Below are 21910 nucleotides of genomic sequence, written 5' to 3'. Positions count from 1 at the left end.
CCAATCGCCTTAAAAATAATTACACAATTTGGTAAATTCTCAGGATACAAAATCAATACAGGTTGAATATCCCTTATCCAAAACGCTTGGGACCAGAGGTATTTCGGATATATGATTTTTCCGTATTTTGGAATAATTAGATACCATAATGAGATATCATGGTGATGGGACCTAAATCTAAGCACAGAATGCATTTATGTTTCATATACACCTTATACACACAGCCTGAAGGTAATTTTAGCCAATATTTTTATAACTTTGTGCATTAAACAAAGTGTGTGTACATTCACACAATTCATTTATGTTTCATATATACCTTATACACACAGCCTGAAGGTAATGTAATATAATATTTTTTTAATAACTTTGTGTATTAAACAAAGTTTGTGTACATTGAGCCATCAAAAAACAAAAGTTTCACTATCTCACTCTCACGCAAAAAAAAGTCAGTATTTCAGAATATTCCGTATTTCGGAATATTTGGATATGGGATACTCAACCTGTATTAATAAATTGGAACTTACTATCTTACATAGCACTATGCCGAGGTTGCCTGACATAGATAATTTATGCTCCATTAAGGTCATGGATTCCAAAATTAAATATTTAGGCATACAGATACCCAATAAAATTTAAATTCCCCCTGCAATATCTCTCATGGAGAAATTGCTCGACAGTTGGCACAATTTACCTCTCTCACTACTTGGTAGAGTCGAGGTTATTAAAACTGTGATTTTCCCTATCTTGACCTACATTATGCAGATGTTACCTATTAAATTAACGGTCAAGGATATCAATCGTATCATGAAGATGTGCACACAATTTATTTGGAAATCCAAAAAACCAAGGATATTCCAATCAAAATTACAATTACCAAAAAGAGATGGAGGAGTGGGCCTACTTAATCTAACCAACTATTCCCGAGCTCTCTTCTTTAGATATGCCCTAGATTGGATTACGGAGCATGATATCTATACTGACTTTACAATAGATTGTTCGACTCTGTACCCCTATTCACCAGGGACACTACTTCATACTCCCAAATCACATATTCCCCAAGACACATTCAAACAATAATGTTTTCTGTAGAGACACATATGAGGTGTGGTGGATGGTCAATGAGAAATTGGATCGTAATCTCCGACGGTCACAAGGGCTCACTTTTTGGGGTAACCCGATGTTCTCACCAGGAATGGAGAATCCTAACTTTCAGCACCTACGGGAAAAAGGAATAAAATCCATGGCTCAAGTCTTTGACCAATTGGGCAATATGTTTTCCTTTTCTGACCTCCAGCAATGCTATGGTCTCCCTGATTCTTACCTCTTATCTTTTCTTCAGCTAGCCCATTATATACATTATTTGCCCCTGGCGACGTCTTCCTCTACACTTCGAGATCCACTGGTTCTCATGCTTCACAAATTTACTCAGTGTCGATTCAAACCAAAACACGTATATTACATATTAATAAAATTCCAGACCTCCAAATTATGATACCCTCTTTAAATACTATGATTTGGTTCTTCGTACAGTACAATCATCCACACTTCAAGAAGTACATATCAAAACTATACATAGAGCATATATATCTCAGAGCCAGAGGAGTCACTTTGTTCATGATGAATCTGGACGATGCCTGAAATGTGGATACTCCTCAGCCACTTTATATCATAATTTCTGGTCCTGTGGGTATATTAAAAGATTTTGGAATAAATTAATACATTATATTAACTCTTCATTCCCATTGACAGTCACTCTTAATCTGGTTCCTTTGTTATTCACTAACCTGGATGACTGGGATATTACGGCTTCTCTGTCGGCTCTTAAACCCTTCCTGATAATCTTAGTTATGATGGACAAAAAGCCGATTAAATTCCTGGATTTCCCGAAAGAGACAGACTCTTATAGAAGACGATAACTTACTAATGAAACAACTTCTTTTTGATAGACTAAATCCACTAGTGGTATAACTACATTTTTCAAGAAGTGGGGTCCATATATCCATACAAAACCTACATCTGTACAATTGCAGATTATCAACTTTTTTCATGGCTTATATGATGTTCCTATTGCTTGATTTCATATTTGTTATAGATTTATACTTACTATAGTTGTTTCAAGCCGCAAAACTCGCCATCATATTGATGTTTGATTTACATTCAATTGACTCCTTTCTCCATTTAAACATTATATGTTCCGATAGGATGTAATGTATAATACACGTAATGTAACGCATATTATAATATCCATATTCTATTATACTAGAGACAACCCAATTCTTTTTCTTCTTCCTCCTCTTCTTCTCTTTCTTCCTTTGTTATAATTTTCTTGATTACCTTTATAGTCTTATTACTGCCTTTTCATCCCCTCCCCTCTCTTTACTCCTCCTTTTATATTCTTTGCTCTTCTAGATTTCATAAATTCACTGTTACACTTTGGGTTAGTTTCTTCTCTATACCGACTTAACAGTTCCTCGGGGATGTTCTGATGTGATCTGGACCCCAGATATTACTGTCTTTAATGATAGCTCTGGGTACATTGTTCCACCACCCTTGTCTAAGTTATGTTACTGTGATTTTTGTATATTACTGCTCTTGTCGATATATCTCTTTATTTACTTTGTTTATCTGTAAAATCTAATAAACACATTTAACAAAAAATGCATGTGCTTCCAGCACAAGTGAATGTAAATAATAAGTTGTGATGGCCCCAATAATTCATAAAGATAGAAAATGTAAGATTATGTTGATGGGGGTGCTACCCTATACAACATATGTACCAAACCACAGAGAAACAAAAAAAAAAAGGTCTTGCCATTTTTGCTGGCAAAATCACTAGAAAATTGTTTAAATTGTAACTTTTGATTAATTTAATTAAAAACAATTGGTTTGCGAAATAGGACAAACATCGATTAATTAAGTGTAATAAAGTGATAATTACATTTTTTTGTCTCATTGTCTTCTTATTGTATATTTGTTTGTTTTAGGAATATATTTAAGTAGTGTATTCCTGTGTGTGGTGTTAATATCTAGTTGGTAATGTGTGATCTATCAAAGAGGAATATTGATTCTTTAATGTTATTGCTCTTAGTGCATGTTCTATTATTCATGCTGTGGTAATGTGATTGTGACATCTATATCCTATTGGATTATGTAACTTCAACTGTAAGAAAAGAAATTGTCTAATTTACAGTGAGTTTGTTAACATATGTTTGTTGTCCCAAGGGTCAAGGAAACCGTACAGTAAGTGATGGATAGTGAGTGATGGATCTGTTTAATAAGTTCATCAAAAAATGTGTCACTGTGTACTGTTGTAGGCAAGATTCCAATTAGCTAAAGAGTGTCCAACAGTACAGCATGCATACTGTTGGAATTGATAGTAGGGCATATTTCTATATAATACAGTAGGTGTATGTTTTTTCTGTTCCTGCTGACAAAGACAACAGTCCTCTCTATTCCGCAGACTGTGAGGAATTATTAGACATATATTCTTGTGATCGGTGTTCACTCTCTTCCTGGCGAAAATGTTATGTCTATTTACTGTATTATGTAGATAGGTTATAATCCCTTAATTTGCCGACTGTGACATGTGGGGCGGACTAGACGTGCTTGGTGTCCCCCCGCATGTCAGAGATTCTGATCGTAGATGTGCTAATCAACTCTGAATCGGTCCCTTAGATATGTATCGCTCTGCTCTCCTAGAGGAGTCAAATTATATTTATGCAGCAATACTTACTTGCCTTAGCATATATTTATTTCTAATACATAGGCATTAACCCTAAGGAATGCAGAGCAAAATACAGTTTAATAACAACAGCTGTGACATAGAATTAAACACAAATTACTTGAGGTGATCAGTGGTGATATCAATGAAAAAAACTAAATTCCAAGTCAATTTTGTGAATTTAGCTTCATTAATGGATATGTGAATACTGCATACTGATTGAATATAAACTAAATTCTATTAAAGAGATAGTTGGATTGAAGGAACACTAAATCTCTTCCATATTCACATTGGTATACAGGACTCTATAGTATATAGACCAATATTTATTTAATTTGATCTTCAATGTGAGAAATGGAATGTATTCTATTTGCACTAGAGACGTGACAGTAAGGATCACAGTCAGCAAATGAAGTGATTATAACCCATATAATAAATCTATATAATAAATTGATTTATAATATTTTCATGATGAACACCTATCACTGGAACGTATATGACTAATAATTCCTCATACTCTGCATAATATACATGACTGCTTGTTATTGTCAGCAGGAATAGAAAATATATACTAATTGTATTATTATCCCATTTGTACCATAGACGTGACAGTAAAGGCCAGTACTCACGGCCCAATGCGGGAGAGATGTGTGCTGAGCGAACCGCTCATCACACATCTCTCCCGGCGCTCAGCACAGCGCAATGTGTGCTGAGCGTGCGGGGGGGAGACGGGGGGGCTGCTCACTTCACATTGGCCTGCATGCAGGCCAATCTAGCAACAGCGATAGCGAGGCGCGGGGCTGCGCTTCGCTATTGCTGTTAGGGCTACACACGGAGCAATCTTGCTGAAAATCTAAGCAATCTCATCAGATTGCTTAGATTATCGCTCCGTGTGTACCCCCCTTTAGGATCACAGTCGGTAAATGAAGGGATTATAACCTACCTACATAATAAATAGACAAAACATTTTCGCCAGTAACAGAGTGAACACCTATCACTGGAATATATATGTCTAATAATTACTCAGTTTGCGGAATAGACAGGACTGTTGTCTTTGTCAGCAGGCACAGAAAAAAAACATACACCTACTGTATTATATAGAAATATGCCCTACTATCAATTCCAACAGTCTGCATGCTGTAATGTTTGATACTCTTTTCAGCTAATTGGACTCTTGCCTTCAACAGTACACAGTGATTCGTATTTATTTATTAACTTATTAAACAGATCCATCATTTACTGTACGATTTCTCTGACCCTTGGGGCAACAAACATATGTTAGAAAATTCACTATAAATTAGACTTTTTTTTTCTTACAGTTGAAGTCACATAATCCAATAGGATATAGGTGTCAAAACCACATTACCACGGCATGAATAATAGAATACGCACTAAGAGCAATAACATTAAAAATTGAATACTCCCCTTTGGTAGATCACAGAATACCAACTAGACACTAACAGCACGCATAGGAATACACTACTTAAATATATTTCTTATACAAACGAATATACAATAAGAAGACAGTGAGACACAAATTTTTAATTATAACTTTATTACACTTAATTTATGTAGGTTTGTCCTATTTCACAAACCAGTTTTTAATGAAATTTAATTGAAAGTTACAATTTAAACAATTTTCTATTGCGCCAGCAAAACAGACAACCTCTTTTTCTCTTTGTTTCTTACCTGTAGTCTGAATCTGAGCTCGATAGATGGGCAAACAAGGTCCCAAAGCAGAACTTCCTGGCCATGGGAGGGGGACAGGGGGGATGCAGCAGCCCACAGATCGCTCCATATGCCCCTAAACTACCATGGAAAGGGTAAGTGTGCTTTACTTTAAAATACATTCACTAAAACATGTTTAGGTATAAACCCTTCTGTTTGGAACATAAATATGTAGTACTCTGTGCCTAGTGCTCAGCACTACCCAGGCATGGCAATATGGCTGCAGTGTCTTGTCGCAGATTAAATTTGTTTTATTTTATGCACTGTGTTCAGTGGTGGGCTTTACCACAACTGCTCGTTTACACTCCCCCGATGCTGCACATATCAAATAAACCTAAAAATGCATTTTTATACATTTGGCTACTGGCGACGGTAATACATTTTGAAGCTGGCTCATAGCTCCGATAGATACATTTAAAGATGGCGTCCCAGCACGGTGTTAACCCCTTCATGCCTCGACCATCTTCAGCCACGTAGATGGAGCTGACTCAGGACTGTGACCTGGCCACACCCCCATAAAGTCGGTGGTGCAGGGCCCCTCTGTAGCACTTCATCCCTTACTCCTTCACCCAGCTCTCCACATGCAGGAGACCAGCTCTACTCAGGTACTGAGGGACAAGCTGGGGCTCAAGCTAGAGGTGGACAACAGTAAGGTCTAAAAGCTACCCTAATATCCCTGATGTCTGATGTGCAAAACATGCTAAATCCTGCCTGTGCAGGTTTACAATTCTAGGACAATGTCAAATAAGTGATTGCGGAGTTAATCAGGTAAACTATTTTTATCTTACAGATACACCTGAATTTATCCACAAGACATATGTGGCAAATAATATATGAAAACCATGACAAATAGAATGATGGAGATTGTTTGACAACTACACTATGTGACAATCTGTAGTGTATCCTAGGGATTTCTTTACATCTAAGCCTTGGGGCAGGATGTAATGACGCCCAAGATTGCCAAAGGTGCGGGTTCCCGGACAATTTCAGATGTTTTTTAAAAGGAGCAAACACTTACAAGACATTATTTTGCCTTGTAAATGATTACACCTTTAAAGCAATGTCTGAGATCTGCCAGGAACCCGCACCTCCGGCGATCTCGGGTGTCATTACATGCATCAGGGGCAGGCCCTGATGCATCCTGTATTGAAGGATTCAGTACTAGGGCGATCAGAATGCCTACCCACAGGTCTAATGCCACTCGTGGGTGTCCATGACACCCATAGAGCGGGAATAGAACCTGTGGCAAGCCACCGAGTCTGCAAGGAGCTTTGTTGCGCTCGCCCAATAGTAGATCTTTTTCTTCTAGATGTTTAATACATCAATGTCTTCTAGATGTTTAATACATAAATGATTCTGTTTTAAGAGGTTTACATTGAACAATAAATGCTCAATTGTGGGGATGTGGTAAATACTATCATTCTATGGGTGCAATTTAATTGTTGTGCCCCTTGCTGGGCATCTAAACTAATGGGTGCTGGACGGAGCAATTACATCTTTCTCCATTTGGGCACCCATTAGCAGTGAGATGCACCTTTTTACTAGATGCGAGAAGAAATGTGTTCAAAGTAAGTGGTTTGGGCTTCCTAAGCACTGGTTGAGACGGGTTTAACCTCTTTGCGTTGCTAAATCCAGTGCTTTTGGGCACGCCAGTACTGATGGGCACTCTAATGGAGCAACTATTGAATTATGCCAGGTGCCTGTTCGTATAGATGCCCAGCAGGGGGCTTGTAAAACAAGTGATTTGCCCACTATGTGCTGCTTTTGACCCAAAGGTAGCGGAATCTGTTGTGTTGTCCCAATGTGCAGTATTTAAAAAGAGTCTGCACAACTGTACTTACAGTGAATTCAAAGTGGAGTGCCATAACCGTTTATGTTGAGGCATTTTTGTGGGCTATATTTGTATTAGGGTGCAGATAGCTGGATGTTTAATTTGTTGCTTTTGTTCTTACGTTTGGTGGTGATGCAGATATGCAGCAGTTGGAAACTCATCTTAAAAACAGAAAATCACATGAACAGGAAATACGAGATCCCCTGGTGACGCAACTACAACAATTAATAGACTCTCTCCAAACAACAACTGACCATTTGTCTTCTAACTTGACTGGAAATGTCCGATCTGAGGTCCAACATCAGCTACATGTAGCTGTTGGAAAGTAAGTCTTGTTTATCTAATATAGCTTGTTTTATTCATTACCTGGCATAATTATAATTCATTTCTAATGTATATTTCTCTAACGTCCTAGTGGATGCTGGGGACTCCGAAAGGACCATGGGGAATAGCGGCTCCGCAGGAGACTGGGCACAAAGTAAAAGCTTTAGGACTAGCTGGTGTGCACTGGCTCCTCCCCCTATGACCCTCCTCCAAGCCTCAGTTAAGATTTTCTGCCCGAACGAGAAGTTTGCAATCTAGGTGGCTCTCCTGAGCTGCTTAGAGTAAAAGTTTAAATAGGTTTTTTATTTTCAGTGAGACCTGCTGGCAACAGGCTCACTGCATCGAGGGACTAAGGGGAGAAGAAGCGAAGTCACCTGCGTGCAGAGTGGATTGGGCTTCTTAGGCTACTGGACATTAGCTCCAGAGGGACGATCACAGGCCCAGCCATGGATGGGTCCCGGAGCCGCGCCGCCGGCCCCCTTACAGATGCTGAAGCAAGAAGAGGTCCATAAATCGGCGGCAGAAGACTTTCCTGTCTTCATAAGGTAGCGCACAGCACTGCAGCTGTGCGCCATTGCTCTCAGCACACTTCACACTTCGGTCACTGAGGGTGCAGGACGCTGGGGGGGGGGCGCCCTGGGAAGCAATGAATTTACCTTATTTGGCAAAAAATACATCACATATAGCTCCTGGGCTATATGGATGTATTTATCCCCTGCCAGTTTTCCAGAAAAAAGCGGGAGAAGAGCCCGCCGTGAAGGGGGCGGGGCCTATCTCCTCAGCACACAGCGCCATTTTTCCCACACAGCTCCGCTGGTAGGAAGGCTCCCAGAATCTCCCCTGCATCCTGCAACTACAGAAACAGGGTAAAAAAGAGAGGGGGGCACTTATTTGGCAAAATAACAGATATAAGCAGCTATAAGGGATAGACACTTATTGTAAGGTTGTCCCTATACATATATAGCGCTCTGGTGTGTGCTGGCAAACTCTCCCTCTGTCTCCCCAAGGGGCTAAGTGGGTCCTTTCCTCTATCAGAGCATTCCCTGTGTGTGTGCTGGGTGTCGGTACGTGTGTGTCGACATGTATGAGGAGGAAAATGATGTGGAGGCGGAGCAATTGCCTATAATGGTGATGTCACCCCTAGGGAGTCGACACCTGAATGGATGGCCGTAATTAAGGAATTACGTGACAGTGTCGGCACGTTACAGAAAACTGTTGACGACATGAGACAGCCGGCAGCTCAGTTAGTGCCTGTCCAGGCGTCTCAAACACCGTCAGGGGCTATTAAACGCCCGTTACCTCAGTGGGTCGACACGGACCCAGACACAGACACTGTCTCCAGTGTCGACGGTGAAGAAACAAACGTATTTTCCAGTAGGGCCACACGTTACATGATCACGGCAATGAAGGAGGTTTTGCACATCTCTGATACTGCAAGTACCACAAAAAGGGGTATTATGTGGGGTGTGAAAAAACTACCCGTAGTTTTTCCTTAATCAGATGAATTGAATGAAGTGTGTGATGAAGCGTGGGTTACCCCCGACAAAAAACTGCTAATTTCTAAAAAATTATTGGCACTATATCCCTTCCCACCAGAGGTTAGGGCTCGTTGGGAAACACCCCCTAGGGTGGATAAGGCGCTCACACGCTTATCAAAACAAGTGGCGTTACCGTCTCCAGAAACGGCCGCCCTTAAGGAGCCAGCAGATAGGAGGCTGGAAAATATCCTTAAAAGTATATACACACATACTGGTGTTATACTGCGACCAGCAATCGCCTCAGCCTGGATGTGCAGTGCTGGGGTGGCTTGGTCGGATTCCCTGACTGAAAATATTGATACCCTGGACAGGGACAATATATTATTGACTATAGAGCATTTAAAGGATGCATTCCTATATATGCGAGATGCACAGAGAGACATTTGCACTCTGGCATCAAGAGTAAGTGCGATGTCCATTTCTGCCAGAAGAGGATTATGGACGCGACAGTGGTCAGGGGATGCGGATTCCAAACGGCATATGGAAGTATTGCCGTATAAAGGGGAGGAGTTATTTGGGGGCGGTCTATCGGACCTGGTGGCCACGGCAACGGCTGGGAAATCAACCTTTTTACCCCAAGTCACCTCGCAGCAGAAAAAGATACCGCCTTTTCAGGCTCAGTCCTTTCGTCCCCATAAGGGCAAGCGGGCAAAAGGCCACTCATATCTGCCCCGGGGCAGAGGAAGGGGAAAAAGACTGCAACAGACAGCTTCTTCCCACGACCAGAAGCCCTCCCCCGCTTCTGCCAAGTCCTCAGCATGACGCTGGGGCCTTACAAGCGGACTCAGGCACGGTGGGGGCCCGTCTCAAGAATTTCAGCGCGCAGTGGGCTCACTCGCAAGTGGACCCCTGGATCCTGCAGGTAGTATCTCAGGGGTACAAATTGGAATTCGAGACGTCTCCCCCTCGCCGGTTCCTGAAGTCTGCTTTACCAACGTCTACCCCCGACAGGGAGGCGGTATTGGAAGCCATTCACAAGCTGTATTCCCAGCAAGTGATAATCAAGGTACCCCTCCAACAACAGGGAAAGGGGTATTACTCCACGCTGTTTGTGGTACCGAAGCCGGACGGCTCGGTGAGACCCATTTTAAATCTGAAAGCCTTGAACACTTACATAAAAAGGTTCAAGTTCAAGATGGAGTCACTCAGAGCAGTGATAGCGAACCTGGAAGAAGGGGACTACATGGTGTCTCTGGACATCAAGGATGCTTACCTCCATGTCCCAATTTGCCCTTCTCACCAAGGGTACCTCAGGTTTGTGGTACAGAACTGTCACTATCAGTTTCAGACGCTGCCGTTTGGATTGTCCACGGCACCCCGGGTCTTTACCAAGGTAATGGCCGAAATGATGATTCTTCTTTGAAGAAAAGGCGTCTTAATTATCCCTTACTTGGACGATCTCCTGATAGGGGCACGGTCCAGAGAACAGTTAGAGGTCGGAGTAGCACTATCTCAAATAGTACTACGACAGCACGGATGGATTCTAAATATTCCAAAATCGCAGCTGATTCCGACGACACGTCTGCTGTTCCTAGGGATGATTCTGGACACAGTACAGAAAAAGGTGTTTCTCCCGGAAGAGAAAGCCAGGGAGTTATCCGACCTAGTCAGGAAACTCCTAAGACCAGGCCAGGTGTCAGTGCATCAGTGCACAAGGGTCCTGGGAAAGATGGTGGCTTCTTACGAAGCGATTCCATTCGGCAGATTCCACGCAAGAACTTTTCAGTTGGATCTGCTAGACAAATGGTCCGGATCGCATCTTCAAATGCATCAGCGGATAACCCTGTCTCCAAGGACAAGGGTGTCTCTCCTGTGGTGGTTACAGAGTGCTCATCTCCTAGAGGGCCGCAGATTCGGCATTCAGGATTGGGTCCTGGTGACCACGGATGCCAGCCTGAGAGGCTGGGGAGCAGTCACACAGGGAAAAAATTTCCAGGGCTTGTGGTCAAGCATGGAAACGTCACTTCACATAAATATCCTGGAACTAAGGGCCATTTACAATGCCCTAAGTCAGGCAAGGCCTCTGCTTCAGGGTCAGCCAGTATTGATCCAGTCGGACAACATCACGGCAGTCGCCCACGTAAACAGACAGGGCGGCACAAGAAGCAGGTGGGCAATGACGGAAGTGACAAGGATTCTTCGCTGGGTGGAAAATCATGTGATAGCACTGTCAGCAGTGTTCATTCCGGGAGTGGACAACTGGGAAGCAGACTTCCTCAGCAGACACGATCTTCACCCGGGGGAGTGGGGACTTCACCCAGAAGTCTTCCCCATGATTGTAAACCGTTGGGAAAAACCAAAGGTGGACATGATGGCGTCTCGCCTCAACAAAAAACTGGACAGATATTGCTCCAGGTCAAGGGACCCTCAGGCAATAGCTGTGGACGCTCTGGTAACACCGTGGGTGTACCGGTCAGTGTATGTGTTCCCTCCTCTTCCTCTCATACCAAAAGTACTGAGAATCATAAGAAGGAGAGGAGTAAAGACTATACTCGTGGCTCCGGATTGGCCAAGAAGGACTTGGTACCCGGAAATTCAAGAGATGCTCACGGAAGACCCGTGGCCTCTACCTCTAAGACAGGACCTGCTCCAGCAGGGACCATGTCTGTTCCAAGACTTACCGCGGCTGCGTTTGACGGCATGGCGGTTGAACGCCGGATCCTGAAGGAAAAAGGCATTCCGGATGAAGTCATCCCTACCCTGATCAAAGCCAGGAAGGATGTAACCGTACAACATTATCACCGTATTTGGCGTAAATATGTTGCGTGGTGCGAGGCCAGGAAGGCCCCTACGGAGGAATTTCAACTGGGTCGATTCCTGCATTTCCTGCAAACAGGACTGTCTATGGGCCTCAAATTAGGGTCCATTAAGGTTCAAATTTCGGCCCTGTCGATATTCTTCCAAAAAGAACTAGCTTCTGTTCCTGAAGTTCAGACGTTTGTCATGGGAGTACTGCATATACAGCCTCCTTTTGTGCCTCCAGTGGCACCTTGGGATCTCAATGTAGTGTTGGGATTCCTAAAATCACATTGGTTTGAACCACTCACCACTGTGGACTTGAAATATCTCACATGGAAAGTGGTAATGCTGTTAGCCCTGGCTTCAGCCAGGCGTGTATCAGAATTGGCGGCTTTATCCTATAAAAGCCCTTACCTAATTTTTCATACGGACAGGGCAGAATTGAGGACTCGTCCTCAATTTCTCCCTAAGGTGGTTTCAGCATTTCACTTAAACCAACCTATTGTGGTGCCTGCGGCTACTAGGGACTTGGAGGATTCCAAGTTGCTGGACGTAGTCAGGGCCCTGAAAATATATGTTTCCAGGACGGCTGGAGTCAGAAAATCTGACTCGCTGTTTATCCTGTATGCACCCAACAAGCTGGGTGCTCCTGCTTCTAAGCAGACGATTGCTCGTTGGATTTGTAGTACAATTCAGCTTGCACATTCTGTGGCAGGCCTGCCACAGCCAAAATCTGTAAAAGCCCATTCCACACGGAAAGTGGGCTCATCTTGGGCGGCTGCCCGAGGGGTCTCGGCTTTACAACTTTGCCGAGCTGCTACTTGGTCAGGGGCAAACACGTTTGCTAAATTCTACAAATTTGATACCCTGGCTGAGGAGGACCTGGAGTTCTCTCATTCGGTGCTGCAGAGTCATCCGCACTCTCCCGCCCGTTTGGGAGCTTTGGTATAATCCCCATGGTCCTTACGGAGTCCCCAGCATCCACTAGGACGTTAGAGAAAATAAGAATTTACTTACCGATAATTCTATTTCTCATAGTCCGTAGTGGATGCTGGGCGCCCATCCCAAGTGCGGATTGTCTGCATTACTTGTACATAGTTATTGTTACAAAAATCGGGTTATTGTTGTTGTGAGCCATCTTTTCAGAGGCTCCTTCTGTTATCATGCTGTACGGTGTGATTGGTGTGGCTGGTATGAGTCTTACCCGGGATTCAAAATCCTTCCTTATTGTGTACGCTCGTCCGGGCACAGTTTCCTAACTGAGGCTTGGAGGAGGGTCATAGGGGGAGGAGCCAGTGCACACCAGCTAGTCCTAAAGCTTTTACTTTGTGCCCAGTCTCCTGCGGAGCCGCTATTCCCCATGGTCCTTTCGGAGTCCCCAGCATCCACTACGGACTATGAGAAATAGAATTATCGGTAAGTAAATTCTTATTTTTACAAGCAGGAGAATATACATAATGTTAATGCCATATACTGTAATTTTCCTTTCCACTACCTCTGTGAATAGGATGTCAGTGCTATTGCAGAATGCAGTGGCAAGAAAGTTGCCATGTATTCCAGTTCCTGTTCTGGATAGAAGTGGAATATTTGTACACCATGGTTCTTTGAGAAAGTCACGGGTCACGTGACGAAACTAGTTAGGCCACGCCTCCTGTCTGCACACCTGCCGAGGTATCCGATTTGAAAGCATTAGCGGGTTTGTTCTCCCCGCAAGCCGTCCCTCATCTCCACAGAGATCCCAGAATAGCCGCGGATCTGAATTCTCGAGCCGCCCGTATCAACATACGGCTCCCCTTCAGCCGGATAAACCAGCACACGGCATACACTTTACAGTGAATCCACGGCTCCCTCTCCCCTGCGGCATTCGCACAGTGGGCATTGCAGGACACATCGCCGAGGACGCTCGGCTTTGGACCAGCCCACCTAAGGAGAGGTAATTGAACAATAAATAACACTGGATCACTCCCCCAATTTATTATTATGGGATGTCTACTGCACTGATCATTCACTTCCAGTATTAACATTACGGCCATTAAAATCTATTGCTTTCCAACAAACAGCTGGACTTTATTTCCTTTTGTGGACTTCCATATAGAGAACCGACACTATTTGGTGTCTGTTTAAACGGATAAACTTAGTCAAGGTGTGCCTTTTTATATCCAACAATTTTATGTCATCTTTTACTGCTATTTTATGCTTTTTCATTAATAAATCAATTTATATACATACATCGGTTCTCCTAAAATTGTACTGTCCTTTCCCTGATACTTTGCGCAGCTGATTTTGTCTGTTTCTACACCATGGTTTAAGACTGCTTTCATCCGGAATTGCATACAAGTAATCATGTCCTTGTGGTCAAGGGGTAATATATATTGGGCAGCTAAGTTCTTCAACACTAAGTGCTTAAAATTAATGTTTTGGAAGCTGGATAAATGGACAAGCATAAGGATCTGAGTCACTTTAACAATGGCCAAATTGTTATGGCTAGACGACTAGGTCAGAGCATCTCCAAAATGGCAGGTCTGGTGGGATGTTCCCGGCCTAGTGCTTGCATCGCTGAGTGCTTCGACACTCGCGGACAAGAGAGGAAGCATCAAATTATGTCCTGAAGTTTCAGGACCTTCTCCTGAGACAAGAACAACCGCTGGTTGTGAGTGTCCACCAGTGCCCCAAGGTGCACCATGCTCTAAGCAGGGACCAGGGAAGATTTCTTCCAGTTGATGAGCCACCCGTGGGCTTGCAGAAACTGGACAGTCAGATCCAGATGACGGAGGATAATTTCTGGTGAATTTTCCAGGATCAGCAAGTCTAGATACGGTAGGATTCTTACACCCTGACGGCGGAGTAGAGCCGTCATTACCTTTGTGAATAGCAGCAAAAGGCTTGTCGGCGCTTGGATGATTATAGCAGCATTAGCTGATTTCAGCCTTGGCTGCAGGAGGAGGTTGGTGATTTGTGCGAAGCCCTGTTAGAGCCTCCAGTCCCCGGCAGAAAGTAAGGAGCGGGCGGTCAGCTGTTTTTTACTATGGGCAGCCTGTAGCAGGCGGTCAGCTCATGCTGCCGCCGCTCCGTGAGTACAGTACTGGTCCCCACTGGTGCACTATGTAAGCGGACGGTCAGCTCATGCTGCCGCTGCTTAGTGGGGGTATTGCCGCCCGGGTGTGCCGTCATACCTTCTCCCCAGTCTCTCACATCTTGCCGGGGCTTCCTGCGCTCTGCGGGAAAGCACAGCAGCTCACTGCACTGTCTGGCAGTAAGCGCTATGGGAGATATAATGGCGGCTCCAGTCCAGCGATTCCCCTCAGCATAATGGGGAGGCGGCCATGTACAGTGTGCTTCCTGTTGTTACAATATGTTTTAAGCTTGTTGCATAATCTAAGACAGGCTATTAAGCCTATGCTGAGCATATATATGTTTATTGTACATATATGGGTTTATATTTATAAAAAAAAAAGCACATGGTGTGGACGCCGGTATCCGTTTGGATGGTCGACCATGTTATGGTCGACAGTCATTAGGTCAGCCACTATTGGTCGACATGGACACATGGTCGACACATGAAAAGGTTGACATGAGTTTTTCAAATTTTTTACTTTTGGTGAACTTTTCCATACTTTACGATCCACGTGGACTACTATTGGGAACGGTAATCTGAAGCATGGCGAGCCATGCGAGGGGACGCGGTGCACTAATTGGGGTTCCCCGTCACTTTACGCAGAAAACTACACCAAAAAAGTTTAAATAAACTCATGTCGACCATTTCATGTGTCAACCATTTGTCCATATCGACCATGCCAATGTCGACCAATAGTGGTCGACCTAATGACTGTCGATCTTAACATGGTCGGCCATTCATACCGGAACCGTGGACGCCATTGTATAATGACTTCCTGCTTCTTCTGCAGGAATTTGGTGTCAGCCCTACAACACACAGCCACTGGAGGGGGCAGAGGTGTTAGTAGGTTTGTCAGTGAATCACAAATTTAACAGAACTAAATTGTGGTGCACTCGGTCTTATATACACTTCAGTTATTTTTTACTGAGTCGTGAGGACTTTTGTTTCACTGTATTATTGTCTGTCTGTGTGCATGATGACTGTAAAAGCAAATGCAAAATCAAAAAAGCAGCTTGTCTGCGATTTCCGTGATAATGTGTTATGTGATGGAACTTCCACCTGTACAGTGTGTTTTGCAACTTCAGGTACAAATGAAGACCTCTGCCCTGATCCTCCTAGGGCTATGATGGCAGATTTGGCATCCGAATTGGCCGCTGCACGGAAGGATGGTCAGTCGGCAAATTGTGATCCACGGTCAATGCCATCTGAGCACCCAGAGAGGGCTCAGGATATTTCAAAAACTTTGCATGTTTACAAAAGTCCATAAATAGTTCAAATCCTAAGAGTCGTCATCTTTTGTGTCATATTTTACCGGTGTCCTCGATTTTACAATCTGACTATTCAATGCCAGACCTTGTACAGTATCTCAAGAAGGAGAGAAGGAAACTTAATTGGGCCAGGAGTCAATCAGTGAGGTACTGATAGACCGGGCATTGATGATCTCATCAGGGTGGTACACCAGGTGCTAGATTTCACTGAAAAAGAGGAGTCTCTGTCAAAAGATAAGATTTTATTTGCTAAGAGACAACGGGCGACTGTGTGTTTTCCTTTTTTAGATTCTCTTAATAAGCAGTTGACGGAAGCATGTCAAAATCCAGATAAACTGTTTTCTGTGTCAAAGCGATTTCTATCTAACTACCCTTTCCCACAGTCTATGACAACTAAATGGGAAAATTCGCCAACAGTGTATTCTTCAGTTTCAAAACTTCCAAAGAAGTTAACCATTCCAGTTCCGGCTGCACAATGCTTAAAGGCCCTCATTCCAAGTTGTTCGCTCGCTAGCTGCTTTTAGCAGCCGTGCAAACGCTAAGCTGCCGCCCTCTGGGAGTGTATCTTAGCTTAGCAGAAGTGCGAACGAAAGGATTGCAGCACTGCTACAAAAAAAAAGATTGTACAGTTTCTAAGCAGCTCGAGACTTACTCCTAGCTTGCGATCACTTCAGACTGTTTAGTTCCTATTTTGACGTCACGAACACGCCCTGCGTTTCCCCAGGCACGCCCGTGTTTGTATCTGACACACCTGCGTTTTTAAACACACTCCCCGAAAACGGTCAGTTACCACCCAGAAACACCCATTTCCTGTCAATCACTCTGCGGCCAGCAGTGCGATTGAAAAGCGTCGCTAGACCTTGTGTGAAACTGCATCGGCTGTTGTGAAAGTACGTTTGCGCGTGCGCACTGCGCCGCATACGCATAAGTGCCGCTTTTTTACCTAATCACTTCGCAGCGACCGAAAACAGCTAGCGAACAATTTGGAATGACCCCCAAAGGCCCGTCGGAGCGTAAGCTAGAGTATATGCTAAAGTCCATTTATACAGCAGCAGGGGTGCTGCTTAGACCTACTTTAGTTGGAGTTCAAATTAACAAGGCTGTAGTAGCATGGACGAAACAGCTCAGTTAGGCCTACAACAAGGTCTTTCCTCAGACCAGCTTATACTTCTAACCGATCACATTTGTGAATCTGCTGAGTATTTGGCTACGGCATCTATGGATGTTGCACAAGTAAGTTCTCGGATTTCAGCCTCTATTATCGCGGTCCATCGGGCAGGCAGGGGCTGAATTGAAACGAGAAATAGAGGCATTGCCTTATACTGGCAATATATTATTGGGTCATGAATTGGGCAAGTGGATTTCTCAGGCTACTGCAGGAAAAGCTGTGTCCCTACCGTTGCCCGCACTAGTACCTAAAAGGAAGTACTCTAGTCCAGTGTTCAGATTTTTTAGACCTCCGTCCTTTCGAGGCCGTGCTCGAGGAACAACTGTACAGAGTAGACGTGGTAGAGGACGTTGTTTTCAACAAACCACTAACCATCGTCAAGAAACAGAGCCAGCTGAAAAACCAGTGGCATGACGGGCTTCCAGCCCATCTCGGATTTTCAGTTGTGGGAGCACGCCTTCAAACATTTCACTTGGCGTTGTTTCATACATCCATAGATGAGTGGATCCGCAATTTAATGTGCAAGGGTTACAAAATAGAGTTCGATTGTCTACCACCAATGCAGTTTTTCAAGACAGGTCTGCCTGTATCAGGAGACAAGAAGGCAGTTCTGCAGACCGCTATTCAGTCTCTCGTAGATTCAGCAGTTTTGATTCAGGTACCAGTACAACAACAAGGTCAAGGTTTTTATTCCAATCTTTCTGTGGTACCAAAGCCGTACGGCTCGGTCAGATCAATATTGGACCTAAAGGAGCTCAATCAGTACGTCACTTACTACAGATTCAAGATGGAATCGCTGCGGTCAGTGATTGCAGCTTTAGAACCACAGGAATTCATGATTTTGCTGGATTTCAAGGATGCGTACTTACACATTCCAATTTGGCCACCACATCTGGCATACTTAAGGTTTGCGGTACAACAAAACCACAATCTCATCAGCGCTTCAGGTATTCACAAAAGTGATGTATGCGATGATTGCTCATCTCAGATCCCTGGGAATAATAATAGTTCTGTACTTAGACGACTTACTCATCAAGGCTTCATCTCAAACAAATACTCCCACAAAATGCCTTCCTATTTCAGAACGGTTGGATTGTAAACTACAAAAAAATCAAGCCTTGTCCTGTCTCAACAAATTCAGTTTCTGGGAATGATTCTGGATACGGTAGATCAACAAATTGTCCTTCTGGATGTGAAAGCACAAAGTATTCGTCATCTGGCACAGTTAGTGCTCAAACCACGGACAGTCTTGGTGCACTTGTGCATTCGACTGTTGGATGGTGGTGTCTTTCGAAGCACTACAGTTCGGAAGATTCCACATACGTCTTTTTCAGCTAGATCTTCTCGCACAGTGGTCAGGGTCTCATCTACAGATTCATCAAATGGTGCATTAGTCTCCAAGGGCCAGAGGTACACTGCTCTGGTGGCTCCAAATAAGAGATCTCGCAGCGGGGAAAATGTTCGGAGTCTGGAATTATATAATTCTGACGACGGATTCAAGTCTCAGAGGTTGGGAGCAGTGGGCCTACATTGTCAGTTTCAGGGTCTATGGTCAGACTGAGAAATATTACTGTCAATAAATATCCTGGAACTCAGGGCAATTTTCAATGCTCTGCAACAGGCAGTTCACATACTCCAGTCTCAGTCTGTTCAGGTTCAGTAAGACAACTCGATGGCAAGCGCATACATCAACAAACAAGGGCGGACTCAAAGTCGTATGGCCATGCGAAAAGTTGCTTGAATCCTGAATTGGGCCGAGCATCACCAAGTGATTATTGTCAGCAGTGTTCATTCCAGGAGTGGATAACTGGGAAGTAGATTATCTCAGTCGTCAGGATTTTTATCTAGGAGAATGGGCTTTGTTAATCCGGGTTACCCACAGGTGGATCTATTGTCATCTCGCCAAAATCATCAGACACCCAGGTTTGTGTCCAGAACAAGAGATCCAAAGGCAGTGGATGCTCTCACAATAGCGTGGCCGGACAGCCTTGTGTATTTATTTCCACCATTTCCGGTGCTTCATCGGTTAAATGTGCCTATCCCTGCTAACGGCCCGTCCATATCCCGAGAGTACTCCAGTGCCCCCTATGGATTCAAAGAAAAGGATTTATCTGGTAAGTACCAAAATTCAATTTTTCTCCGGCAGGGTCCACAGGTTATCCACAGGATAACATTGGGATATGATGGAGCGACAGCGGATTGGCACCAAACGATCACAAGCTTTCTGGCCTCCCAGAATGCACCGGGCTCGTCCATATAATCCCGCCCACTGACTCAGTCAAATCAGTTTTTTGTTTGGTGTGCCAGGAGCCGGACCATGGTCACGCTGCTGCTGGGTTTGGCAGCCCTAAGCTCTATTTGATTTATTTTTATAGTCTTACTATGTTTTTTGAGTGATCTTTCCTAACAGTGTCTTACATGCATATTAGAAAGAGTCGCTCCAACAACTCTCCGTCAGGTCACAACAACGCTTACCCACGGTACAAGTGCTGTCTCGACAGGCGTCTGTGTCGGATGTTACTAGCAGGTCCAGCAGGCGTTACCAGGCTGTGGCCGGAGCACGGAGAGAAGTTAAGGCATCGGTTCCGCTTAGAAGGTGAATACGGACACAGCCGCACTGTTTTGGGAGGAGACTACCAAACAGTAGCTGGCGCGCCGCCACCACGGGTGCGCTAGGCTTTAGGGATCATAAGGTGCCAGGATTAGTTGAGGCTGCGATCCCTAGGGTTGATGTCAGCAGTGAGGAGTCAGACGCTCTCCTGGTCGCCCCTCACCCCAGTTCATGACCAGTTACCGTACATCTCCCGCCATGAACGGATTGCCTCATTTCCGTCTCAGACGCTACCACGAGGGGACTCGGACGCAGCATAGGCCGCTGCGTCTGTATACACTAAGGTTTACCGCTAAGAGACTGGGTCGCAGACATGAGCGTCTGCATGCACGAACGTCCATTGAGCGTCTGTGTCCACAAAAAATGACCGGAGCGGCAGTGTTAACTAGTAGCGTCTGGATCCACTCTGCATTCGCTAACGTATTGATCGATCCTGGAAGTGGGGTAAGTCTCCCTGTATCCCACTCTATTGAGTACGGGTTATACAGCACTAAATTTCTATCTACTTTTGTAGTATGAATAGTTAACTTTAGTGCCTATTGCATATGAGTTTTATGAACAATACTGTGGTTTTCTTCGCAATGTGTCTGAATACTTTAAAGATCTGTATAGAACAGACTTCAGTAATATGTACTCCTACATGCTTTGAGATGTGTTCGTACTTGATAATCTGCTCATATTATGTATGTATATATAATATGTGACTGACTTACTGCTAGTGTGATGCTGACTTAATAATAAATGATTGTCGGTTGATACTTATGATCCTTAATGCAGTTGCATGGAAAGGGTCACACACATCACTTTAGAGAAAAGTGATTACAGTCACAAAATTGTGTAGTACACTGAAAGTTCTGAGTATCATGTCTAAGGGCAGCAAACACTCATGTTGTTGTTCGGCAAAAACTGTATTTTCTCTGGCTGGGTTCACAGGATAACATTGGGATATGGTTGAGCGACAACGGAAATGGCACCAACATGGTCACGAGCTTTCTGGCCTCCCAGGATGCATCGGGGCCTTCACCATATACTCCCGCCCACTGACTCAGTCAAATCAGTTTTTTGCTTGGTGCGGCAGGAAGCCGCATTGTCACAGGGCTGCTGTGAATAAAGCAGCCTCAAGCTTTTATTATTTTATTTTTATAGACTTACTATATTTTTTTGAGCGACTTTTCCTAACAGCGTCTTAAACGCATACTGGAAAGAGTCGCTCCAACAACTCCCCACCGGGTCGCAACAACGCATACCTTCGCGGTAATAGTGCTGTCTCGACGGGCGTTTGTGTCGGATGTTCTAGCAGGTCCAGCAGACATAACCAGGCTGTGGCCGGAGCATGGGGGGACGGTAAGTCTATGGATTTCCTCTTACTAGGGGGGTCCGGACACGGCTACACTGTATTGGTGGGAGACTACAAACAGTGTGTTGATGCGCCGAACATCTCGAGTGCGACAGCGCTACGCTCTAGGGATCATAGGCGCCAGGACTAGGCAGAGGTCGCAATCCTTAGGGTTTAAGTCAACAGGGGGATTCAGACGCTCTCCTGGCCACCCCTCCTCCGAATTCATGACCAGTTTCCGCGCGTCTCCCTTCCATAAACTAAAAGACCTCACTTCCGTCTCAGACGCTACCACGAGGGTACTCGATCGCAGCTTAGACGCTGTGGTTGTGTACACTAGAGATCCTGCCTAGACCGAGTCGCTGGCCTTAGCGTCTGCATGCACGTGGAAGTCGCTGAGCGTCCGTATCCGCAAGAGCGACTGTGTACGTTATCAGTTATACAAGAGCGGTAGTGTACATCAGTAGCGTCTGAATCCACTCAGCGTCTCACGAGCGCATTTGCTTGGATATGGAAGTGTGGTGAGTCTCC

The 21910-nt window shown here is 44.3% G+C and overlaps 1 protein-coding gene across 2 annotated transcripts in view; it reads left to right on the top strand.

Moving 5' to 3' along the window:
- EDC4 (enhancer of mRNA decapping 4) overlaps positions 1-21910 on the top strand; it is a 1121437-nt gene that overhangs the window by 942919 nt on the left and 156608 nt on the right. For both annotated transcript variants that reach the window (XM_063945256.1, XM_063945257.1), the window contains one exon: positions 7419-7605. In XM_063945256.1, the coding sequence (XP_063801326.1) occupies positions 7419-7605 (187 nt within the window). The remainder of the gene's footprint in view (positions 1-7418; positions 7606-21910) is intronic.

This window comes from Pseudophryne corroboree, chromosome 11, assembly GCF_028390025.1.
Source record: "Pseudophryne corroboree isolate aPseCor3 chromosome 11, aPseCor3.hap2, whole genome shotgun sequence".
Lineage (NCBI taxonomy): Eukaryota > Metazoa > Chordata > Amphibia > Anura > Myobatrachidae > Pseudophryne > Pseudophryne corroboree.
This window is presented reverse-complemented; position numbering and strand designations above follow the sequence as displayed.